The following is a 27,650-nucleotide window of genomic DNA, read 5'->3' on the forward strand; positions in this document are numbered from 1 at the left end:
TGCCAGAGGTCCCGAAGGCTTCTAAGAAAGAAAACATAGGAAGAAATGTACATCTAATGCCTACTTTATCTAAAACTCTATGACAATAAAAGAATCTTATATTTTAGAAAACACATATTCTGACCAGTGTACTACTATGTCATTTAATTCACTAATATGCCTATATTAAACTATATCAAAATACCTTTTTAAAGATATTACCAAACATACATAACCTTATGTCGCACTACCCTAACTTTAGCTAATGGCTCAACTGACATAAGTCCCATTTTCAAAGCAATATTTTCTTTCATTCATCTCTTCCATGCAACTTATGTATCCATAGGTGATGACAGCATTTGTGAAAGCTTTTCGCTATTTATAAGCAAGTAAACAACTGGAATTTTCAGTTTTCCCATTTCAGCTAAACACAGTCTGAATTATATCTCATTTGAGTTAAAGTCTGACTATGTCAGAAGGACCTATTAAAGAAAATGATAGTTTCATGTTTTTGTATGTATCACAGATACAAAGCTGACATGACTAGGACTTAGCTGAAAATTAATACATTTTGGTGGCTGAGGAGGGTGCTCTCAATTTTTGCAATAGCGGTTATCTTATCCTGGATATTCCAGGAAGCATTAAAATTTAAAATGCAAAAGAGAGATTTTTGTAAAGGTATGATTTACCTGTACTAGTCAACAGTTACTGAAGCTAAAATTACTGAAGAGCTTTTAGGGGTTTTTATTTATTATTATTCCAGAGTAAGAAATGGCAGCAAAGAAAAAAAAGGAGGGAGAGGTTCCCCAATATGTGAAAAGTCAATGCCTGAAGAAGAAGGTAACTCATTGAGGCTCAGCAATAAATTTGACTGATTTTAAGTTTGTCAGCTGGAGGGAACTATTATAAAGCCAATAAATAGAGCTATAGACAGCTGACTTTGTATAATATCCTGTTCCTTTGCCTAAATGTTTAAACTACTGGTTCATTTGAGATTTTGTTTTTTTTAAGAGGGAAAGAGAGAGGGAGAGAGATCACAAATTGAGCTATCCTCAACATACAAAGCAAATTCTAGAATCTTGAAGACTTTCATTGTCTCTGAAAGTCATTGTCACCACCCTAATCCCCTCATTAAAGCTAAAGAAATGCTAGGATGGCATTAAAATGAATGCAAACCATTTGCAGCAATCTCCTGCTCACACCACCTCCAAATGAAGGCAGGCACATTGCATAATCCAGGCAGCAAGAGCTCCTGACAGGTGGATGATTTATGCTCATAGTCAGAAGAATCGGAGAGCCTGCGGAGGAGACAGCATGAGCAAGGTGGTGGCGAGACAGATGCTCTCAGTGGGCTTGCAGGGGTTGGCAGGCTCCAACTAGTTCAGGTGCAACCTGGACACTTTAAGTGCTGAACTCCTATTGCCTAGATTCCAACACTCTGATGTGTCATTTGCAATATTATATGCCATGTACACAATGAATAAACTGTCAAATCCAGGCAAGCATTGTACACATACTGCATGTACCTCTTGCATACATAGATGTTATGTACACAATGCCCAGCATATAAGTGAAAGGAAATCTCTTTTTGTCAAATGATTATTATGAGACAGATGTAAATATTCTATATCTTCAGGATCCTCAGTTCTGAAAATATTTAGCCCAGGTATGGTGAGTGGAGAGTGACAAGATTTCCTAACAATTGGATCAATATTAAAGATTGCACAGTGGGACTAGGAGAAATACACCTCAGCAGAAAACCGACATTCCTGTCAATTATATTAATTATTTTTCAGATACATGACATGTTTTCATGACATTTTATTCGAGAAAGCATTTGAATATTTGAGAAGAAAATGAATAAGAGATAGATAAAAGGAAGAATCACTACAGAGTTGAACTGCTTTGAGATCAATTTTTAAAAGAGTTTTCCAGAATTTCTCTCAATAACTCCAAACAATAACAATCTGGTAAACATTATGGTATTGGTTAAAAGGGTAGATAAACCTAATTACAGTTATTGATGACAAATTACTGTGACTCCACTCTCTAACAGAAGGTATTAGCCAGCATTTTACTGGTCAGCAGTAAACCACCAATGAACAAAGAAATTCACCCCATAGATCTGCATAGAACTATATACATCATTCCTTTTCCCCGTTCAGCTCAGTATCTCTGAAGCATAAAGCTTCAGGCATCAGTGAAAGGGATAAGCTTCCAAATGTACAAGCTTCGGGTTATGTTGGATGAATGTGATTTTACTTTCAACTCCTAGATATTGTAGGGTCAAAGGTAGAATTGCCAATGAGAATTAAAGAGCCCTTTAATTAGATAACAGTATTCAAAGTCTTGTAAATTCCCAAGAAGCCACTTTGCAAAGCAAGAGTTACAGTGTTCTCCTGGGGGAAAAGATGGGCAGTGGGCTTTTTTTTTTCCCCCTCAGCTATTCACCACTATAAGAGAATTTTTTAAAGACTAAAATGGAATACATTGTAAGTAATTCAGAATGCCTCCAGACTTTACAATTCTCCCTAGAGAAAAAACTCAAACAATTTGAAGTCTTCACAAACTGCATCCAAATCCTTTTTCTAACTTCATTAAGCTCCAGTACTTAAAAATCGTTCATAGCAAGTACTTTAATTAGAGGCGAGCTGGTGTGGGATAGCTGGACAGGCAGTGCATCCACCCAGCGAGTGGGCTGCGTGGGGGACAGTCTCCACCTCACTGATGCAACTGGTGAAGGGACAGACTGGAGTGCGGATACATTTCTTCCTTCCCCAAAAGAAAACGGGAGGATACGTGTGGGTTGGTGGGTTACAGAGAAAGATTCAAACATCATTCTGGCCTCATCAGTATTCTGGCAGTTTACCACGATACATACAGAAAAAGAACAGAAAGTGTGTTAAAGAATGCAAGTTTTAAGGGGAACGGAGATCAAAGTCATCTGCACTATGTAAGCCTATTTTTTCTTTCTCTGTTTCCCCTTCTTCTCTCTCTCCTCCCTCTTTTTCTCTTTGTTTTCTCTCTCTCTCTCTCTCTCTCTCTCTCTCTCTCTGTCCACCATTCCTCCTTCCAAATCCCATACTTTGAGACTGAAACCATGAAACCACTGTCATGAGAACTGTAGTACAGGCCCAAAACCGGTATCAAAGGATATAAGTGTCACAGAGAATCCTGATATGCTGTCATTAATTTAATGTTCTGGGGTCAATACAAGGGTGGAAAGGTAGCAGGGGAAGGAGAAAGAGCAGAGAATAGAGGGGAACAATTGCTATGCATGAGCAATTTACTTCCCTGGCTAGAATAATGTCTTTGAGGCAGAACTTGAAAAAGCAAGTAAAGAACTCACAGGTTCTAAGCTACCTGCAGTTTTGAACCCAAGTTGTTTGGAGATTCAAAAAAAGCAACAAGAACAAGTGGTTTTTAAGGGACAATATGGTTGTTAAATATTCTAGGTGGTGGTAGAAGCCCTTTCCTCACCAATAACATATCTTTTTTATCCTGAAATGCTAGAACTGAATGAACAGATTAGCATGTGCAAAAGTAACTGTAGATGCCTTCATAAATTACACCTGAGAAAAAGTTAGCACTGTCCGGATGAGAAGTGATTCCATGGATTCAAGGTCATTTGTTTCTGGTCCATGACAGACTTTCTTGCTGTCGCCCCACAATCTACGGAGGGGTCTCCGTAATTCTGGCAGGTTTTGCTGACCCTGCCTGTCACCTCCAGCTCTCCTGCACACAGGAAAGGGTCTTGGGCCAGAGTCACACAGAGCATTATCAGGGACCTCTGACCTCAGTGAGTCACGGACAGCAAGCAATGTGAAGGCAACCTAAGCCTGCTGTGAACATAGCACTTGGTCATTTTGGAGGGAAAAAAATTCCAGCAAGATGACATTTGAGACCGGGCAGAACAGATTCATCTTTGGTGTAGCTACACAAAGTCCTAAACGTTTGGGCAACAAAATAATAGTGATGATAATAATAATGAATATTTACTGAGGACTTAACATTTGTCAGGCACTGTGCTATGCATTTTAAATATATTATCTTACTTAATCCCCACAGTGAATTCTGTAGGACAGACATTATTATTATCACTATTTTACAGATGAAGAAACTGAGGCTAGAGATATTAAGAATCTTTCCATTAATTGGTGACTTAATAGCAACTCAGGGCTATCTGTTAGCAAATTCTATGATTTTATTAGTATGCTATGTGGAATGATGTGTTTATAATACAATTCCAAATGTATTCTCTTTATTTTTCAAATATACTTAACCTGTAACTTTGTAAGACATTATACTGCTTACTGAAATTTTGCAATGGGAAAAATTAATGACCATAATATTTCCCTCCATTTATATCAGCCTTGAGTTTCTTTAAAATACCCAGTCCTGAAGAAAAATAAAAGCCAAAATAAAGAAAAAGAATAAGGTATGCCTTAGCACGTCATTTTAGAAGACTTTTCATCAGTGACGTCTCTCATTGTGATCAAAAGGAGACAGTAGTAAAGTCCCTGAAACTAACCTCTGCTTCTCTGACCCATTAGCTATTTTCCGATGTGCAAATCGCTCTGGTCTCCCAGGACTATTTAAGAGTTCAGCTGACTACAGCACTGTCTCCTTTTGGGTTTCCAGTTAAAATCAATGCATTAACTGAGGCTGCAAGTTAGATTCTAGAACTGCGAGTTGAGTAAGACAGGTGAGGAAGGGAAGAATTCCTAGCTTTATAAGCTTGGGAACTTTCAAAGAGGCCAGTTCCTGAGTAGCATTAAAATAGAAATAGAATTACTTGTAAAAGCCGGGGGATTTTGTTCTTTCCTACCTTAACAAAACTTTTGATAGGTTTTCTCTGCTGGAGTACATAACCAAATAGTTAAAGATTTGTGAGATAATCAGGAGATTCTCTAACATTTCTTAGGTACCCAGGGTTTGAATTGAATTTCTGTTCCTTTTACTTTGTCACCGTTAGTGAAGCTTTATTTTTCTACACTATCCCCTCTGGATCCTAATTAATGACTGCTGGGGAGACCTGCAGACATATACAGAATCGTTGAGAAATACATTTGTTCACAGACCACAGATTTGGACCAGTTGTCTACAGAGCATGAAAGTGATGCTACAAACAGAAAATGAAATGATCAGACAACAACCTGGACAGCGTCTAGGGGTCAGATGCTGGGCAGTGGCAGAACCTCTTCCGCCAAACAATAGGCTATGATAGTCTACATGGAAGGGGTGCTGTCCAGAAATATACATAGCTTAAACATGATTCAAACCATCTCTAAGATACAGCAGAAATACTCTACACAGAGATTTCCAGCAATCACTTTCTAGTCCTACAGAGAGTAATATTTGCAGAAATCAGAAAATGTTCTTATTATTCCACAGCCCTCCTGTTTTAGAATGACTACAGCAAGGAATGATTCTGGAATTTGTAACAGGCCTGGCACCAAAACCATTCCCTAAAATAATGGTCTCGTGCTCACAAAAGGAAGTAATAGCAGAGAACAGCAGCTTCCACGTGACTTAAAGGATATTTCACCTTTTGACATTCTGGTAAGATTAATTGAGAAAAGAACCAAAAGACTTCATTATAAATATCAGTACAGCATATGAGCTTCAGAGTCAGAAAATTTAGGATTGAATCCTAGCTTTACCATTTAATAGATGTCTGATCTTGGGTAAGTTATTTATATAGCTTATTTAGAATAAGTCTTAGTTGTTATCTCTTTTATATTCACTAACTTATCACATGTCTATGGAGAAGATAGATTAAAACGAACACTATTCCTCATGTTTTTTCTTTCTTTTCCTTTTTTTGGATTCCAATTGCTATGTTGTCAATGTACTCAATATACTTTTGATCAAACAGGATTTCTGAAATACAGTTCTGTCATGGTCATATGCACATAAAAGAACACTTGTTAGTAATGTATATAGTAATTAAAATTTTCTAAAAATCATTATTTTTGAAAAATTAAAGTATACTGAAGTAGGCTTTAAAAAGAAAAAAAGTCGTATTTTATTGAGCACCTAGTCTATGTGGTCATTACTGTATAGGTGCCATGAAAAACTAAAATACAAACAGTTCCTGTCACCAAATTGTTTATGCTTTGCACCATGAGTCATCCCAGTGAAGATTAGAATATTAAAAATTAATAACACCTATTATTTTCCTAACGCTGTTGTTTACCAGATACTGTGCCAAGAATATTACAGATATTATCCCATTTAACCCTCAAAGCTATCCTGTGATATATGTATAATTACAAGCTCCATTTCATAGATAAGGCTTAAAAAGGTAAAGTAACTTGTCTGAGACGGCAGACAAGTACTATAACTACTACAAGACTAGTACTACTTACTAGTAGTAAAGTTTACTGTGAACCCTGAGTCTATATCTGCACTATCCAAGATGGTAGCCACCAGCCATGTGGGGGCTATTTAATTTAAATTAAATAAAATTAAAGACTGACTTCTTCAGTTGCATTAGACACATTTCAAGGGCTCGATCAATAGTCACAGACTCCATTTGACCCCGAGTCCATGCTCTTTAACTTTATGCTCTATTTCCCTCTGTAGAAAATGAAATTAAATGCTAAATAGTATGAAACTGAATATAAATACTGGTGAAATTCTGCAAGGGGTAACATCTCTGTAATTTTAAGTCTTTAGGCTTATGCAGGATCATAAATTCCACAAGGATAAAACTCATTTGACCATGTTCACAAAGTGAATGGTATGGAGCCATCTCTCAAAATACATTTGTTGAACGGATGAGTCAAGGATGGATGAATAAAAGTTTGGAGATAGACTTACAATCTGTATTATTTGGACTGATAGATAGCAAACAACTCCTGAGAGGAACAACCTCACTCCAACTCTAGATGTTGTAAAGAACAGGATGGACTTCTGCTGTAGCAGATAGAAATATTTACACAGATCAAACCATAAGGCAAGAATCCACTTTCCTTCCAACTACTTCCAAATAATGTATGAATTGATAGTAACCTAAGACTGGCTAAGGTCAGAGTAATTGCCATTTAATTGGCTTCAAATATACTAATGATTATGATAATGTTGATACTGAAGAACTTAATAGGCCTGGAGACAAATGTCTAAAAGAGCGGAGAGGTGAATTCATGGGGAGCAGGAGTAGGGAGGGGACCATTACGGAATTCACAAGTTTGGAAATCACAAAATGGTAATTCAGTAGAGCTGTGAAGAAATTTGGCTTTTAGAGAAAACTATCTGAAAAACAACAAAACCAAAAAAACAAAACAAAAACAAACAAACAAAAACTTCAGAGGGTGAAGGGACAGAAAGTTGTATTTGTGCCAAAACTTCTGTGTGAAGAAGTGTGGTTGGGGGATATTAATTGGACAATCCAGGGAGAAGCCACTAAAGAAGGGCTCAGGTGGCCTCGAGGAAAACGCTTATTATAGCTGAGAACGGAGAGGGAGGCCAGGCAAAATGGACTGGACCTCCTGAGGGGGCAACGTGCCGGCTTGAACTGATACACAAAACCGGAAATTGGCATAGAAACCAGATCTAAGTAGAAACACATATTAAGTTAAACCAGGTAATGTATATTACCTCATTTTTACACATTCTTCTCCTTAAATTTTCCACATCCCCAAGATACATACAAATGCTAGTAAAACGGTACAGACATAATAAATTATGATTACTCAGACTATGTAGAAAAGATTTAACAGATGAAAATGTAATTCTTGAGAAAAATAGGATAGGGAATTTGATCCTAGATACACACAATCTTTTGAGAAACAGGTTAAGCAAAGGGCAATTGCTAAGATACCCTCCCTTTGGGTTTTGCCATAGGTCCCATTTCATCTCAGACAGTCATCTGTAAAAGAAGAGTATCTTACAATTGGGGCTTTTAAAATAGTAGAAATCCTGACATTCCTGTCAAAGGGCTCTGTAACGCTTCCTGCTTCCAAAACCATTTCCATATCACTCTCTTCTAATGGCATGATTCATATTCATGTCAACTTGAAAAAGCATGGAAGCTGAAGTAAGGTAAAAACAAATGAATGTTGTGGATAATCAGCTGAAATCCGTCACACCTGAGGGTCCGTTACTATTGTGCTTGGGCTGCGCAGTCTACTTGGGAAAGGCTGAGTGGGAGTGGCAGGTCCTGATATTTGTTCTAGTAGCCACAAAGCAACACTGGCTTTCAAAAAGCACAATCTGCCATTCACTTAAGTCTGGATTGCCAGCAAGCCCAAGGATGGACTCCCCACTAGTACCATCAGGCTCAGGGAATTTGGCTAGCACCAGGCACCTCAGACTTCTGCCAGCTAATTGGCTTTGGGGAAGCCGCTGACCTACTCTCCACTGAGTGGCTTTTGTGAACCTGGAACCTAGCCTGCTTCTCATCATTGATCAACCTTGGCCAAGCCAGCTGGCTTGTTCCTTTGCAGACAGCTTGCCTTAGGGAAGCTGGTTGGTGGCTCCTCAACCTACTAAGCGAGAAAGAGAGAGAGAGAGAGAGAGAGAGAGAGAGAGAGACAGAGAGGATGAACTACAGAACAGTCTCTCAACTCAGTGGTGTCAGTGGAGGGGGATTTAGAGATGAACAAAATCATGCCTAAAATTTGATATATTCATAGGTGGAGTAGAACTCTGCATAGCCTTAACCAGAAAGGTAACTAACAATTTAGGAATGGGGCCCAAATGAAATAAAACCATGAAGCACTTCATTAAACAGGTCTTATTCAAATGTATACCTGAATTCCTTTAGTTACATTTAAGCACAATGTCATCATCATCGATATCAAGTTGATATACATATGCATTGGTGACAAGAAACAAAAATCTGTTGTTTGGAGGCTGGTGGAAAAAAATTCCACATTAAACAGAGTCCTATATGGCTCTGGCCACCCCTCACCACTTACCAGGCTAGACTTCCAGGGCCTGAGCAAATGTTCAAGCAGGTTTCCCATGCTTGGGGCAAAATCCAGTTTTTTATAATCCAAAAAGAATAAAAATGTGTAACATATTAGATAAAAGCTGGCTTCTGATTTCAAGTTCACAAATGGAAATGACAAATGGGGACAATCAAATAAGTGATTAACTTTAAATAGTATCCCTCCTAAATCAGCTGGAAGAAAGCAAAAAGAACTGTTTCTTAGGATTGCAGTCTTTCTGTCCTCTCTAACACAAATGCAGGGAACACAGGTTTATTCAGCTGAAATAATTTGTAGTGCTGCAAATGGTTAGTTCACATCAAAGATTCCATCTACTTTATTTCTAATATAATTATGATTTTAAAATATATGCATAAATATAAAATTGTTTTGGAGAACCAGGCATGCAGGGAGTATGTGATAGTCTCCTATGAGCCACATGGATTATATGCAGACTCATGGACAAATCTTTAAAACATTAGAACTTCAATTTTCCCCATTTATATAATAGATGAGGTTATAATACTCCAGTGGCACACTACGGCCATATCCTCATAACAACTGAGGCAATATGGTGCACAAAGTCAGTGGATCAAATTCATTCCTCTCTGCAAAAGCACAACTTGTAAGAAACGTGGTTCTGGAGTTCATTTGCTAAAAACTGAGCCAGAGACTAAAGCTATGCTACAAGGCAAAATTTTTCTCTCTGTTCCAATTTGGATTTAAATAAGATGTCATACACTGACAAAAACACAAACCCCTAAATAGAGTTCCCAGGAATTGAACAGCTTCGGTATTACTGATGTTTATTCACATAGTTTATAACTGCTAAGTTCTTCCAAAGTTTATGTTGAGATGTCAGGATTCTCAGAGTGGGAAGTCACTGTAAAAGACAGTCCAGTCTAATCCTCACATCATACTTGAACTTGTTCCCTACGGCATCTCTCACAGTGCTGGGAAACTTACTGCCTTCCAACACAGTTCATTCTATTTCTGGACATTAAGCGAAGAATTCAAAGCACTGAAGTGAGCCCTAGTTCAAAAAAAGGGGGAAGGGTTACTCAAGTCATCTTTTAAGAGCTCAGTATCTCATACATCTTTTAAGAGCTCAGTATCTCATACCCACGGCCTCTGAAGAATCACAAGTTAAATACATACGTGAATATTCCTAAAGTTCTCAAAGAATAACTACATTAAACAAATACACAGCAGAAGCAGTAGAATCAAAATATCTGCTACAGAATCTAGACTCCTTCATACACGATGAGAACACTGGAAGGTAACACAATCTCTCGAAGCTTCCCTTTCCTCTGTGAAATGGGGAAATACTTACCACTGGGGCCATTGTAAAGATTAACAATAACAGCAACAAAAACTCCAACCGAAGCACACAGCACACAGCCTAATGTATATTCAGCTCTCAAAAATCTACGTTATTAGTCTTACCTTCAAAATCTTTACTATTCATTTGGAGACTGACTATTCAAGTTTCGTATCAGCAAAATGTGAAAAAAAATCACCATCTAGTAATGCAGTATCTGTACATAAAATAACTTTTTGTTGTATCTTAAGTACATTCCCAAAAGGCTTAATGTCAAGACGAAGCTCACAAAGAAGGTGTTCTTCCCTATTGCTTATATTATAACTTGGGAGTTTTGTTTAATACTCTGCATTAATGAGAGAGCTTCTTAGGATAATATTACAACAGAGAGTGCAAGAAATACCAGTGAGGTCAACGCAGTTCTATTAACTGTCATCTAACACAGAAATATTTTCCTTGAATACCATTAAAGCTTTCTCCTTTTCTTTGTTCTGCTTTTTGAAGGCAGTAGGAGCCCAAATTTCCCTACCAATAATTTGTGTTTTCGACTTGGCAGCATAATGATATTAGACTTGAGGAAAAAAAAATCACCTTGGCAATGTCTTCTTCAGAGGTTTTTACAAAAGATATTTTGTTAGGATAAATTATACTAAGTAGGCTCTTTAACTAAGCAAAAACAAATCCACTTGTAACTAAATGACCTGAGTAGCTTTATATTTTTTAAAGAGAACCTACCTGGAAAACACTACACTCTTTATATGAACATTTGATTAAAATGGAAAGTATGAAACAGAAGGGTAATTAGACAAGTAAGTTGCTCTTTGCTACTCCTGCTGATAGGATAAACTCAGAAGACTCTCCGAGTTCCCACTGCCATATATAAATCAAGACTCAAGCTGTGGTTGCAGCAAAACAGTTCTGGGATAATTTTTCTTTATATCTTGGGGGTTCAGGCCAACTGATTGGAGAGATGTAATACAGTTAAATGAATAAATGTATAATATGCACTCTCTCATATATGTGCGTATATGTAGACATGCATAAATTGCCTTCTCTAAACTAAAAAGGTGGAAACAGAAAATGTACCCCACGGATTGCACTGAGATCACTCAGACTAAAGAGAGCATCTGGACAACAAATCCCCTTATGTAAAAGAAGAGGATCTCCATACTCCTACCATTTCTTCCACTCAAGGATTTCCTAAACATTACGTCAGTGCTAATTAATCTATGAGTCAGAACAAAAGAGGAACACCTTTCATTTTATAGACTGGCAATTCTTGATGGATTTAAAATGATTTGTCAAGGTAAAGGGTTTAAGCTGGGCAAAAATGGTACGACCCTTTTGAGATACAGTGTCCTCAACCTTGCCGTTTGACCTTCACAACTCCTGATGCACTTTGCCTTCTCTAACTCACAATCAGTGCAATACTCTAGCCTGCTCAGTTATCCCAAAAAGACTTTTCCCGGATCAATCTCCATCATTACCTCACTTCAGCGGTCGCATCAAACTTTAGGTGAGAAGCCTGGTTTCGTCAGAACAGAATCCTAAGGAAAAGTCACCTCCTAAAGAATGTCACTTATTTATATTCCTTAAGCTCAAACCCCTTGTTAGACTCATAGACTCTGCTGGTTATTGGGATCTCCAGGACTTTTTCAATTTTCCCCACCCCCCTACTCAAATAAGTAGTTCAGGTCACTATTGGCCTACCAACAGGTGCAGGCAATCAACCCAAGTGTGGAGCAGGAAAGACCCCTTATTTGGCCAAGGCTGCAACACAGCTTGGCAAAGATACAGGGTGGTCCTGGGTATATGACATACTTGGCTTTTAATCCCATTCCCACTTGGTCTGCAATGGGACTGTGGGGAAGTCACTAAAACTCCCTGATCTTGGGTCCCTTATCTGACTAATGAGAATCTGACACCCAGGTTCCCACTTTTCTAAACTGGGTGGGGTCTTAGCATGATAATTAAATCTCAATATCCTGTATTCTATCACCGCAAATGGTGACTTATTCCAAATGCCACTTCTCAACCTCTGTTTTTACTTTATCTGGAACATGGGCACTCACGATTCTACTATACTGTTTACACTGCCTGCCTGGGATCTGCATACGGTGTGTATTTTCTAGACCATTACAAAGTGGGAAAAAACATACAGACATAACATTGAGCACCTCTGAAATTAAAAGATACTTTATGTTTTTTGTCTTTTCTTTTTCTGGGACAGTTTGCATTCTGTCACCCAGGCTGAAGTGCAGTGGCATGATGATCTTTGCTCACTGCAACTTCCCCGTCCCAGGCTCAAGTGATCCTCCCACCTCAGTCTCCAGAGTAGCTAATACGACAGGTGTACGCCACCACACCTTGCTAATTTTTTATTTTTATTTTCGGTAGAGACAAGGGTTTCATCACATTGCCCAGGCTAGTCTCAAACTCCTAAGCTCAAGCAATCCTCCCACCTCAGCCTCCCAAAGTTCTGGGATTACAGGTATGAGCCACTGCTCCTGGCTGAAAGATATTTTAAAGAGATCAAATCAAGTATGAAAATCAAATATGGGTATCAGTAAAAGACGTAACTATCTGATTTGTTTTGCTTGTTTTAAATAACTTATTGTTTCCTCTAGATGAAATATTTAGAAGGCATTTAAATTATATAAGCTTGCTGTTCTCCTTTCCTACTGCTGTCAATATTTTTATTTAAAAAGTAACAATAAGACTTCAAATAAAATCTGACTGGTAGCAATCACAGCAATCTGTGTTGAGATTTCAGATGCCCATAGAAATAAAACCATATTGACTGCACTTCAATATATTGACAAGAGTTGGGAGGAAATGTGAGGAAATATAGAGCAAAAGTTTTCACACACAGGCAAAAATACACAATCAATACTTCAATTCCTACGTATTTAAATACCTATTAATTGTTCTACTGTGCCTTCAACTTTCACGTCTGTTAACTTTGAAAAAACAATGATATATTTCTTGCCCCTCTAGGAAAACAAAAAGCATCAGAAGAATTTTCAGTTAAGACAAAATTCACAAATAGCACAAATCACTATCCATATTTCTCAAACCAGAGCTCCTATTGTAGTTCCAACTTCATTGATATGGTCATCATCATCATCATTATGGTGAGTCTCTTGGTGTCATATACTGGTATAATGTTTATGTAGGCATTATGCCATTTTTAATAATATATATATATAATTTGAGATAAGAAGGAATAAGAAAGAATACAGTCTAACTGCTCCCCTGAAGATGCAGAAGTAGAGACTCCCAGAGATGAATGGACTTGCTTCAAATCACATCACAGTATTAGGTAGTTGAGAAATCGGAATTCAAAGCTAAACCATAGGCCCGGGTACAGTGGCAATTGCCTGTAATCTGAGCCCTTTGGGAGGCCAAGACTGGAGGATCGCTTGAGGCCAGGTGTTTGAGAACAGCCTGAGCAACATAATGAGATACTATTTCTAAAAAAAAAAAAAAAAGCATGGTGCCATGTGTCTGTAGTCCTACCTACTCAGGAACCTGAGACAAGAGGATCACTTGAGCCCAAGAGGTCAAGGCTGCAGTGAGCCAAGATTATGCCACTGCACTCCAGCCTAAAGGACAGAGCCAGACCCCTTCTCAAAAAGAAAAAAGAAAAAGAAAAAAACTAAAATGGGGGGAAAAGCCCACAAAAATGTACTTATGAAGTTAATGGGATCTTACAATTCTCCTTGCACATTTTAAAATGTGTGCCTTTTGTTCCATTTTCTTTGGTGGAACATTAGTTTTCGCCTCCTCTGCCTTCTCTTCTTTCTTCTCTTCCTTTTGCTTTGAAGACAAAGGAGTAAGTTCTCCTTTTTGAAGCTACAGCAGTAATTGTAAAGCTTTCTTCACCTCGACTGTTGTCAGTGAAAACCTCTGCTTGGGTTAAAGCCCCTTTTCCCTTTTTATACTGTTGTCTCTCTTCACTTGACCTAAGGTCAGATATTAAAGATTAAATTTCGTCATGAAATTTCTGAGCAAATTTACACGTATTGATGTGCTTCTATAAAAAGTTTGGAAAGCACCCCTAAGGCCATTGACATTGCCAAAGGATAACAAATGACGTGACCTTGGGTTGGTCTAGCAAGTCAAGCTCAAAGTGTCGCCTGCTAAGCATGTACTAGACCCTGTATCTACGTTAAATCAATTGGTTTTCACAAAAACCTCACAAAATAAGTTCCAGCTTCAATCTCATAATTATAAATAAATAGGCTGAAGCAAGTGAGTCTTAGAGAAGTTCTTTAACTTGCTCCAAGTCTGAGAGGTGGTAGAACCAGGGCTTGAATCTATGAGCCACCTGACCCTGAAGCTTGACCCTTACTGTCTCTGCTCACAGTAACTCATGTTGGCGGCATCCTTACACTAGGCAACGTGGTATGCTAAGCTCTCAACCTGCAATATCTCATCGGCGATTTATAACACTTTGCAAATACTATTAGCAGTGCCATCATTTTACAGATGACAAAATAGGGCTGGTGGGGGTGGCTTATGCTTGTAATCTCAGCACTTTGGGAGGCCAAGGTGGGAGGATTGCTAGAGCCCCGGAGTTCAAGACCAGCCTGGGTAACATGGTGAAACCCTGTCTATAAAAAAAATAAAAATAAAAATAATATACAGACGACAAAATAAGAGATTAGAAAAGTTAAGTAACATTTTTTAAGACAAAGGAAAAAGCACACTTTTTGGCATGAAATAACAAAACTGGTCCTCTAAGTTGCCTCGATGCATCTACACTTTGACATGCATGCTGGCCTGGCTAAAGAATATGTACGTGAATGTGAGTCTTTTGCTCACTTGCAACAGTAAAAGAAAAATATTTGAGTTGCCAAGGTGAGAGCCATCATGCCAATAAACATCAAAACACTCTTAATCCTTTGATCAGTGAATTCTATACCTAAATAAAATAATTATTGCTTTCATAAAATGTCTCTGTTTGCTACCGACAGAGAGCAAACTGAGCTAGTATGTCCTGCAATAGCCTTTAAATAACCAAGGAGAGAGATCAAAATAAAAATAAATCTTGACCAGATTTATAGGTGCACCTTGATTAGTTCTTGTTATTTTCCTTCAAATAAGCAACACCCGAAAAAAATGAAAAGGGAATGTTGAGACCAGATATCATGTAATAGATGGGCTTTGTCTGACATACAGTATGGTATAATGCCGAAAAAATAATGCTGGCCCATCAGTCGTGACACCTACCAGCTAAGTAGAGCAGAGAGAAAGACAAAGAGGATTTCTCAGGATGCTGAACGGGGCCACCACTTGGATTTCAACAAATTATCATTTGTTTTACTGTACTTCTCAAAGTTTTGTTTTAGCGTAGCATTTTGTCACTTTCTCTAAGACAACAGGTTTTTCTTTTGCTTCAACTGTTAACATTTTTTTGAAAAATTCTACCATTAAAATCAAATGTAGTTTATTCAAGTATAATTCCATTGCTTGCTAATGAGAAAGTATGTCTTTTAAGAATTTTAATTATGTACAATGTGATGAAACTGGAATTGTTTACCTACTAAGCCATCTCTTTCTCCTTCACACTCCCACTAACACTCAGATCTTCTCAAAGTGAGATGCCATAATTAATAGAAATGCCAGTCAATAAAGCTAAGGATTCTTCTTTTTAAAACGTTATAATTCTCATTTTTCTGTAAACTACCTTTTTAACGAAAACTTCATTTCCTTCAGGCAACACTTTATTTACGACGGATTTGGCTAGTTGAATAAAAATACCTGTTAAAGGAGAGAAAGTTCCCTTCAAAGCTGTTGAAATCTGATTTCATTTCAGATTCTAGGACTAATGTTGTTTTTTGTTTAAATAGATTTTGTCTGTCAATTTGCAGACCTGCTGTGCCATCAGCCTGTATGGACTGCTGTGGTCAACACGGGGGTTGTAGCAGCAAATTTTATTATGGACTGGTAATTGAATTGAACAGGTTTACATTTGAATAGATTTACTACATCATGATCTCTGACATACTGCATGGGACTGAAATCCCTGTCCATCCATAAAGATACATTTAAGACAGTATCATTCTCTCCAGGCTTAGAAAGCAAGTCTTGAGCCAAGGAGATGGCCAAACATAATTGTGCATTTATATGCAGGGTACAATGCAATATTTCACTGGATTTTTTAAGCATAAAAGAACAAGAATATTCCATTTTTACTCATAACCATCCCATTCTTTTGATTTGGTGGTTGCAGGGAGGTGGGGGGTGGTGGTTAAAGAACTGATATTCTGCCATCAAAGTGGGCATTAAGAAGTAAAGGAAAATAAATTATTATTTGTGTATATCAGCAACAGCAGCAATTCCCTAGAAAACAGATACTTGCTTGATAACAGCAACTGAAGAGGTGTGAATCATAGATAAGCACTGTCCCATTCACTTTTACCAACAATGTTTAATTAAATACAGTTCACACCTCTTCATTCACTCTTAACACCCTTCAGGACTGTTCCTGCTAGAAATCACAATGGAAAAAATATTTAAGGAAAAATATCTTTTATTCTTCCTCCTTAAACCTGGAAAAGCAAATAGTTGTATAAATTATAGTAGTAAGTCAAACTAATAAAAAATATTATGTATTCCTAGATTTGGAGAAGTGACTCCATGTAACTGAGTTTTTCAAAATAAAACCTAAATCTAGATCAATACAAAGTGTTCATTGTTATGTTAATTTTAGAACTTTTTAAAAAATGGATTTGCTTTTGAAAAATAATGATTTCTTAACTTTCAAGGATTTGAAATCACTCTTAATTAAGCCTTTTTGAATGAGCATAAGTTAGGGTTGAGTCTCTACAACGAAACTAAGTGGCAACATAACCATAATTAAGGCCAGAAATTGACTGTCAATCACTGATCATTAACTTTCAGAAATATGTTTTGTTTGTTACTCTGCCATAGGGTTTAAGGCAATGGTAGCTTATGTTCCACTTCACGAACGTAAGCTACCACCATCATCCTAACTAAAAGAAAAGCTCTTTGTCATGTGAGTTGGGCGGCTGTTGTCTTAATTATATGTTTTCCTTTATCAAAAGTGTCCTTCTGGCAATTGCGCATAAGTTTTCTCTAGCAAGAACCACCTTATCTGTCTTTTTCACTGTTGTATCACTGGAGCCTGGAATAGTGTCTGGCACAAGGGAAGACCTTGATACATATTCAGCAAATGGATTATAAATGTCAAACATGTTAACTCTGAAAAATCCTAACAGGACCAAAGGCTATACTGTGAAACGTTCCCCCATCCTCATTTTCATTCACCAATGTGACACTCTCACTAATCTTTAGGTATCCTTCCTTCCTTCCACTTTTCCATGTATACACATGTGTGTGTCCAAAACAGTGTGTATCCACTATCATCCATTCTCCTTTCCATCTCTCTCTATATATACATATATATGTATACACACACACTCTCATACACACACACACACACACACATAATGAATCATACTATTTACTATTAGAAAACTTGTTCTTATAGATATTTACTTGGTAATGTATCTTAGTCATCTTTTCATAAACCTTTTTTATAACGTTATACACTTCTTTGTTTTTAGCTCTTTCTCAAGGGAAGAACAAAGGTGAAGACTAGAAGAATTTGAGAGGGTCTTCTCTGTTTCTATTTGACAAGTAAAAGGCAGAGAAACACGATGTGAATTCCACATATCCAAACATAATTTGATATACTCATCTTCCTATAACATTGTTAACAGTAAAAATCTTGAAAGAAGAAAAAAACAGGAAAAATTATGACACCGCGTGATGGCACACACTCATTGACACTCTGGTTCACTCTTGGTGAATTAACATGTGAGCCTATTTGGATTTAAAAGTTAAAAAATAGAGGATCTCCAGTAAGAACAAAATATACTAATAGGACAAGCCCCAGAAACAAAGCATAGTTCTATAGTTCTATAATGCAATGGAAGTCATACATTTAAATATTTAATGAATCTAATTTTTCATCAAACATTAATTACCACTTTTTCATTGTGCTACTTTATAAAACTGTGTTTATTACAAACTCTGGTGGATGTTCTGAAGAAAAGGAAACAGAACATTCTAAATGCAGTATGTAAAATGCATATTTACAAAAACACACAAGTACAGCAATGCATAAAAGAACAAAAACTAAACGGTAGGCCTCACAAAGAAAACTTTTTCTCCATCTCCAAGCTAAAATGTGAGTTTCACTAGAAATGCTGAAATATACAAATATTTCAGGACCTTTGACATGTGTGTAATAGTTGAGTGGCATCTAGAATCGATGGGTTCAGTTCCTGGCTCCACCAATTGTAAACTGTGTGAGCTTAAGCAATTTGTTTGGCACAGAATACATGTCACTATTACTATTTTATGCTGGTTGTTGTTATCCCCCACTAGAAGCAAATAGAAAGCAATTTTAATATCATATTTCAAGCTCGTAGTGATAGAAAATAAAGTCTAAAAGATAAGGTTGGAAAATAATAAAGAGTGCTTTAAACTCAAGATTAATTAAAAAAAAGAAAAAAAGAAAAAAAACTCTCTGCAAACCTAGTAATGAGAAGAAAACCAAAAAGTCAATGACAGTAGCCTCTTGGTTTGTCTTCATCTCCTTTGCCTTCTGCAATGTGTAAAGAAGGAAAAAGCACAACAGTTAAGCATACCTGGTGTGTTCAGCTGTGCATAAGAGTCTCCTACCTTGTCCCTTCCTGTCGATGTCAGGCAGTTACCCATAAGGTATCAGAAAGTCCAGGTCTAAAGAAGGAATATTCTGCCATCGGAGTCAGGGTACTTACTGTTACCTCATCTTTTTCTGGTTTCTCTAGAATTGGTGGAATTTCTTGCCTCCCATCCACACACCAAAATCTAAAGCTCAGGGGCACTAGCAAAGAGCCTTACCTTCTTTCAGCATGCCCACTTTTAAACACTTCATGAAGCGGCAAGCCTGGCAGGATTTACGTCTGCGCTTTGTGATTTCACATTCATTCGTGGCAGGGCAGCTGTATTCTATATTGCCTAAAACACAAGTTTGAAGAAAAGTTGTCAGATTTGCAGGATCCAGGAAACATTAGCATCCCAAAGGCAACGTCAACTCTATTATTCTTACTCCCCCACCCCAAAAAATGTCACGAGACTCAAGAGAAATGTCAGAAATGTCATCACGCTGGATGCTCTGCTATAATCAAGAAGCTATATAATCATGAAGCACTTCAAAAGACGAATTTTAAAATTAGCCTTCAGAACATTATGCTGAGTCCACCCATGCAAAGTAAGAGTCTTCCAGAATCTTGCGATCCAAAAGAAATTTCAAAATAGATTATGTTCATGAAACACAAATATCAAAACCAGAGTCTTGGATTGTCAATCCTGGATTCATTTTGGTTCCTCATACTTTGGTGCATTAGGCTTATTGTCTTTCTGACGTTGAACAAGGTAAACTTCACTCTGGAATATGACATGTAAACTAATCTGGGATGTTAGAGTAAGCTCCTAGAGGGCAGGGACAGAAATTACACAGTTGTTGCTACGGCACTTACCAGAGCCTTACAACACAATTCTTTGCTTGGTAAATGCTTATTGATGATGGTGATGATAAGGAAGATGATGGTCATCATCATTATCATCATCATCATGAGGTTTGTTACATAATTTTCATAATTAATTCCAAACACTGAAGTTCCCTGATGTTAGAACGAAGAATAAACTGCCATGAAATTGTATTTTTAATATGAGACTGTATCATTTATGGTAGTACCTACATATTTAGAATGATACCTATGAAACTAGCAGAAGATCCAAACTAAATTCTTTTACAATTAGTACCAATGACAGTGTGTGGGATGTGCTCTGGGGCTGCCTACAGCTTTATAAAGAAGCTGCCTTTAAAATAAAGCCTTTCTCCCCTATCAGCTCTGTCACATACTGCTTGAAGGTCTTTCCTTACTTCCTAACCCTTTCCCCTTGTGATTAAGTGCATTAGTATCTTAATGAAAATGCATTCTGTTTATTGCCCTCTTGGGAAGGGGGAGGTCATCACACCAAATGCATAAATTGTCATCAGAGACGGTCCGAGCATAATTGCAATTTTGCTGCTCCGTGTTTGCAATACTCAGGGTCCATCCAAGTCCCCTGAAACATGCGCAGTTTCTAGTAATTAGCATAGAGTCTGCCTGGGACCACAGCATTGATGAAATATTTCAGAGTTAATCACACTTTGTAAACACTGATTTATATTGACTACCTTTCTCCAGACTGATGTCTCCTCATTAAATATCACATTAGTGGATTGCAGGATAGTACAAAGACTCAACTACTCAGCAACTGCTAATTCAACAGGAAGTAATACCTAACCACTTATAACTACTGAAAATGGTTAAGTATGCATGACTTGAAAAAAAAAAACACATTACAATTTGAGAAAGCCTATCAAAATTGCCTAAATTAGCATTCTAATTCAGGGCATTTATAACAATAAAAGCAACTACTTTTTAACAGCAGGTTAAATAATAAGAGTAATATTAATTGCATCAACAGAAGTATATACCATTACCTTCCTTAAAGATATTATTGATGCTATTACTCTTAGAAAACCAAGGATAAGTCAAAGAAATCAGGGTGGCTGGGTCACAGCTAAGAGTAAAAGGATTTATAATCTGAACTTTAGATGAACCACTCTTCAGAGTTTCTTTAACCATCTCTGAATATTTATTTTGCATCAAGAGTGTTGCTTTTAATTTTCTAAGGGTTAATTAGTATTCCATGACTAGAACCTTCCATCCTATACAGCTCTTCCTATACTTACTCAAAAAGAAACAGGCCTTTGCTGTCTTAGGAAGGACTAAACAGTGACTGGTTAAAAGGATCAAAAAGCAAGAAAAAAAAAAGTTTGCCAAACAGCATTCCTCTCCTTTCTTTCTGCCTGAAAAGTCAGTATGAAGTAACACTTCGTTCACTTCCCTTATCAAGGCATGAGTGCTAGTCCTGCATACCTTTAACCCAGTGCTAAAAGCTTCTACCAGGATGAGCCACTGCCACAAACGTAATCACCATTCTTTGAAAACCTGTTCCACTTCCTCTTTGAACACTGTATCCTCATCCTTCACATCAACATACTTCTGGCAAGAATGCGCATCAGGCATGTGTGAGCTCACACCTGGACTATGGCAGTTATCTCCTCCCTGGGCTTTTCACCTCCATCCTGACCCACTCTAATCCACGTGGTTGCTTTGATCATGTCATCACGCTAAGTTTTAAAAATCAATAGATTTCTTTGCCCTCCTGAATGAAATACAAACTATAAGGCTTACAAACAAGGTCCTCTCTCAGTCTTTCATCTACTTTTCCAGAAATATTGCTATTATTACCTTACATCAACTTTTTGAGGAAGTCAATTTGATTTATTCATTTTTTGCTAAGTATCCTTCAGATTTTCCTCTGAGAATTATCTACCTTTGTCACTTTTTTCTTTTCAAAATTATTTCCAAGTCTCCTGTTCAATTCCAACTCCATTCGAATCTTTCACGGGAACTTCTCCGACTATCCCAGCAGAAAATGATTTCTTGGTTTTCGTATCTTTTTGGGTACTCTCATCATATCCAGACAGACACTATTGTGTTATACCTTTCACACGCATGTTACCCATTGGATGGTAAGACACTAGAGGACAATGAACATTTCTTATGCATTATAAAAACCATCCAGGCTGGGCAGGTGGCTGTAATCCCAACACTTTCGGAGGCTGAGGCAGGCAGATCACTTGAGGTCAGGAGTTCAAGACCAGCCTGGCCAACATGGCAAAAGCCCGTCTCTACAAAAAATACAGAAAAATAAGCCAGGAGTGGTGGTGTGCACCTGTAGTCCCTTAGGAGGCTGAGGTGAGAGAATTGCTTGAACTTAGAAGGCAGAAGTTACATGAGCCCCGATCATGCCACTACACTGTAGCCTGGGCAACAGAGCAAGGCTCCATCCCTCTCCCCTCCCCAGTAAAATAATATAGTTAAAATAACTTAGAATTCTCTTATCTCAGGGTCATTATTATGAACATGAATTATGGTGCTTTAATACAGTGTCACAGGATCAAGTGAGCTGCCCGTCTCACTAGGAAGCAATGTTAAAAATAGTAGGAAAACTACTATTTCACATATAATCACAGAAATAGAAAAAAGGGCCAGGTGCAATGGCTCACACCTGTAATCCAGCACTTTGGGAGGCCAGGGAAGGTGGATCACTTGAAGTCAGGAGTTCAAGACGAACCTGACCAACATAGTGAAACCCCATCTCTACTAAAAATACAAAATAGACGTGGTGGTGCACAACTATAATCCCAGCTACCCGGGAGGCTGAGGCAGGAGAATTGCTTGAACGCAGGAGGCAGAGGTTGCAGTGAGCCAAGATGGCACCATTACACTCCAGCCTGGGCAACAAGAGCAAAACTCTGTTTCAAAAAAAAAGAAACAAAAGGAATTCTAGTTAACATTTTGATATCGTGAACAGTAGCTTTGACAAAAATGGGAAAAGGTGCAGCAAAAGGAAAAATATTATGCAAAACAAACCACAAAAGCTTCTGTGGAGTAAAGTGTGAATAAAAGAGGAAATCGTAAAGGAAATTATAGTATATGGGAAATAAAAATCCATCCTGATATGTATAGGATAAGAATAAAAGAAAAATAAAATAATACAGATAGATGGTACCAAATGAATTATTTAATTTTTATCTTACTATATAATTCCTATCAATATTAACAAAATAAGTGCTCTCAAAATTGAAGCTACATTGGAGAAAATATTTAGGATTGGTTCAATAATAGCAGCTAGATCTATGAATGACTCATCTAAGAATAATTATGTAAAGATTTTTAAATCTCTTCAAAAGGCAGAAGGGAATCTGTCAAATAATGATACGAGAGTTTTAGATCACATTTAAAAGACTCTGGTCTCCTTTCTATCCATTACATTCCATAATTCTTCACTGACAAAGGGAAAGGTAAAAGCAGGGGAGGTTTTCCTAGTGTCTCAGAATGAAATCTTGGAGTAGGACCTCTGCCTTATTCCTTTTGAATCCTCAGTGCTTATCAATGAGCCAGGAATTTTGTGTTATGGCTGGTTTGGGACAGAGAGAGGTGGTTTCTGATACTAAGGAGTCCACATAGAGGAAACAAGACGTGTAAACAAACAATACAGTTTAGTGGGTGGTGCCATGGTTCAGGATATAGTATTGGCACGTACATGTATTCCCACAAACACAGGGATGATGCTTAGGAAGATCAGCAAATTCTTCACATAGGAGCAAATGCCTGAACTATGCCATTAAAAACAAACTAGTAACTACGTTGAGGTAAAGGAATCTTCCCAGAGCTACAGCAAATACAACATGGATGTAAAAATTTCCCCATGAATGGATGGATGGAAAACACAGTGGTCCCAGTGTCTTCACAAATGATATATTTTTAGCTGAAATGTGTAGAAATTGCTTCTGATAAACTGGGCCTCTTTCACAGATATTTTCATTCAATAAAGTTGCCTTGACACGTATGGATAATAACCTTGATTTCACTAAGTAACTCTGGTTTATATCTTGAAAAACAAGTCAACATCATTCTAAATCATTTATTTGCTGGAGGAAAACCTCTCTAATTTCCAAGCCCTCCCATTGAGTTATTTAGTTCACTGTTGTTGGCGATGATGATCACCCACCCAACAAAGTCTTTGATCCATGTTAGAGTCTACAGAGATTGTGCCCTTGAAAAACCTTCCCTGATGCTTTTTGTATTCGATAAAGAAAGCATTTTATCCTAAAAATGTGCTGCCCCAAGCACCTGCGTAACAATGTTACATCTATTTTGGTAATGGTTCAAAGACATGACTCCCAGTAGACCATGTGATCTCTATGGGGCACTTGTTTTCCTTCCATTCTCTAATAGTGGAAACTAGACAAAAGTATTTCCAATAGCAACTATGGGCACCTGGAATGTGAACACTGGATATTCATTCAGGAGGATGCAGAAGTTATTGTTCACAGCACAGGATTTTCATTTCACACACGGAGTTTTCCTGGATTATAGGTTGCTATTTTCTGGGGCACAGTTGTTAGATGGCACCGGGGACTGAATTGAGCAGCTACTGATGACACAACTGGAATTTTCCCAGTTTTGTCAATAGCTAGGGAAGTGCGCTCTGCGGCAGAGGGAACCAAATCAACATGGAAGCTCTGGGTTTTTAAACCAGGCTGACAAGAATGATAGAGCCATTTATAATATCTCCTGGCGGCTTTTCAGAAAGTCCCGGGCTCTGATTACTTATTTCAGAGTCTTTGGTACAATTAGTTTGCAGGCAATATAATTTTCTCACTTACTGCTTAATAGAATCTTGCAGCTAGCTGGCGGTAGAATAACAGGGTGTATGTAAAACTCCAGCCTGGAGTGCCAGTGGATAATTTGTATATTCCTTTCAGTCACTTAATGGACTTTTACAGTTTGTCAGTGAAAGGGCTGAATGATGCAAATTAGCATGGCATCTCAAAATAAAAATATATGTCAAATCTTTATTCCTGAATCACATCACTCCCACATGGTAATGATGCATTTGGATTTATGTAATTCCTAAGACCTGTCCTCTTTTTCATACATACAGACACCATAATTGTAAAGCCGATTTGAAAGCGTCTGTATATTTCTCCCAATTGTTTTAATTTTATTAACAGAACCAAATGGCTTGCAGTGACCCACAGGGCACTCCAAGTGAGGTTTATCCAATTGTTTTTTAACATTAAGTGATTTAAAAATAATGGGATTTGCCTCAGTACACAATTACAGAGCACTAAAAACATGCAGGCAATAATCTGTAGTATTTTTGTTTTAAATGCCCTAAAACAGAAACAAGAAAAATAGAAAGAAAACTCTCTCTTTATTGTATATTAGTAAAGGTTTTTCCATTTTTACAGTAATCCAACTTTCCTTTTTTGCTTTGTTTTTCTTTCTTGTTTTCAATGCTTTGTTTCTAGCTACTCTCGGCTCATTTCCACCTGAAAGAGAAAATACTACTACCTATAGCTGAGATTTGTATTAGAGAATAATAATTCATTATATATCTTTAGCTTTAACAAGTCATAATTACATCAATGCACACATAAGTTAAGGGAGCTATTTGTTTTTCAAAGAATGCATCCAAAGTTAGATTTCAGCTAAGTTATGTAGGAACACTACACTTGATCTCAAGGGATTCCACCAAATACTTTTTGGTGCTTCCTTTAGAACTGCCACCAGAGCCACTTTACAAGCTATAAACAGGGGTTGGGAGGCACTATATTATACGTCATTTTCATTTTGACATGAAGCCAGATGATTTTTGTTCATTACTAAATTTTAAGTCTACCCTTAAAGGTCAATGACTTGCCGTCACCGAAGCTATTGCGAGAATCTGTCTCAGGCTCTAAAAGAGAATTTTCAAAAATACTACAAGGAATCGGTAGTATCACTGTACTGATGGGACCCCAGATCACCCGCCAGGTGAGGTTGTGGCATACTGAAGCGGAGGAAAGGAGGGTCTCATCAGGTTAATAGTTAGACCTGGCTCTTACCAAAGCAATTTCATACACAGGAGTGTGCTTAAGTCTCACGATCTTTGCCTCTGTACTGTCTCTCTACACTATAAAAAATGAGGTGGGGGACAGGAGAGTATAGACAAGGTCTTTTTCTAGTTGATTCTTTAGCATTCTCTAGGATTAAGTTCTGATAATCATAAGTGTAGTGTATAAGAGGCATATAGCATAGTGGCGCAAATTGCTGCATTCTCGAGGTGAAACTCAAGCCTCACTCCCAAGTAGGAATGGATGATGCTGTGCCTTTAAGGAAAAAAGATTGGAAGGATATCCACAAGCAGGCAGGCTTTTAAACCCTAAGCAATCTCTAGCCACTGGAGATCACACACTCTGGGTTCATCCTACCGTGTCTTTTGTTTGGGACAGTCACCAAGGCTGCCGTCTGTGCCAGTATAGACCACCTCCATGTACAATATTTCTAACAATAAAATTCTATTCCTCCATGGTATTGAATGAAAAATGGGCCGGGCACGGTGGCTCACGCCTATAGTCCCAGCACTTTAGGAGGCCGAGGCAGGTGGATCACGAGGTCAAGAGATCGAGACCATCCTGGTCAACACGGTGAAACCCTGTCTCTACTAAAAATACAATAATTAGCTGGGTGTGGTGGTGTGCACCTGTAGTCTCAGCTACTCGAGATGCTGAGGCAGGAGAATTGCTTGAACCCAGGAGGCGGAGGTTGTGGTGAGCCAAGATTGTGCCACTGCACTCCAGCCTGGGTAACAAGCGCGAATCTCCGTCTCAAAAAAAAAAAAAAGAAAGAAAAATGGTTAGCATTTAAAAATGCTGTAAAATGGGGACAAATTCCTTAGTCTTGACTTTGTTCCAGTTTAAAAAAACTAGATCTTCCCTCAGGTTCCCCTGAATTTGTACACATGGGCATTCCTTTATCAGTTTAATTCTATAACTATCAACTAAACACTAGTCATTGTGCATGATCATTTTAAGACAAAATTTTTGTATGCCCATTGTATGTACATCTTTAGCATATTACTTTGCATATAGTTGAGAAAAATATCTGAAGAGAAATGAGTGACAGGAGGGGAGGAAAAAAGAAAAAAAAAAGGCCAGGTGTGGTGGCTCACACCTGTAATCCCAGCACTTTGGAAGGCTGAGGCGGGTGAATCACCTGAAGCCATGAGTGTGAAACCAGCCTAGCCAAATGGCGAAACCCCATCTCTACTAAAAATAATAATAATAAAAAAATTAGCCAGGCATGGTGGTGCATGCCTGTAATCCCAGCTACTTGGGAGGCCAAGGAAGGAGAATCACCTGAACCCAGGTGGTGGAGGTTGCAGTGAGCAGAGATTGTGCCACTGTACTCCAGTCTGGGCGACAAAGCAAGACTCTGTCTCAAAAAAGAAAAAGAAAAAAAAAAAAAGGAAGGGAAAGGGAAAGGGAGAAATAAAATGCAAACCTAGGTTCAAATTCCAGCTCTGCCATTTTATTGGCTGTGTGAACTTGAACTAGTTGCCATTGTTACCCTGTTTACTAAAGCACAAAAGAGGAATAATCATATCTGCTTTTAACTTTGTAAGAATTACATGAAATAAAGGTATTAAGATCATATACATATAGTTTTGGTCCCTTTTCTGAGGAAAATGGAGAGAAATGTCTTAAGATTCCATGTATGATTATTTACCTTGAATCCTAAGACTTTAATCTGGAGTTTGCAAATATTATAAAATAAAACGACCTTCCTCAGATTTATGCAAGTCTGTGAAAATGAATATGCAATTCACTCAGAGACGCTGAAAGAAGATTTTGTCTTTGCAACACTTGTAGAGAGAGCATTTAG

General features: G+C 37.8%; 1 protein-coding gene across 15 annotated transcripts in view; it reads right to left on the minus strand.

Moving 5' to 3' along the window:
- Positions 1 to 27,650, minus strand: part of ESRRG (estrogen related receptor gamma) — a 643,587-nt gene that overhangs the window by 133,391 nt on the left and 482,546 nt on the right. For all 15 annotated transcript variants that reach the window (XM_064383505.1, XM_064383507.1, XM_012459665.3 and 12 more), the window contains one exon: positions 19,156 to 19,272. In XM_064383505.1, coding sequence (XP_064239575.1) covers positions 19,156 to 19,272 — 117 coding nt within the window. The remainder of the gene's footprint in view (positions 1 to 19,155; positions 19,273 to 27,650) is intronic.

This window comes from Aotus nancymaae, unplaced genomic scaffold (assembly GCF_030222135.1).
Source record: "Aotus nancymaae isolate 86718 unplaced genomic scaffold, 86718_ANA_hifiasm-v0.15.2.pri h1tg000032l_0, whole genome shotgun sequence".
NCBI lineage: Eukaryota > Metazoa > Chordata > Mammalia > Primates > Aotidae > Aotus > Aotus nancymaae.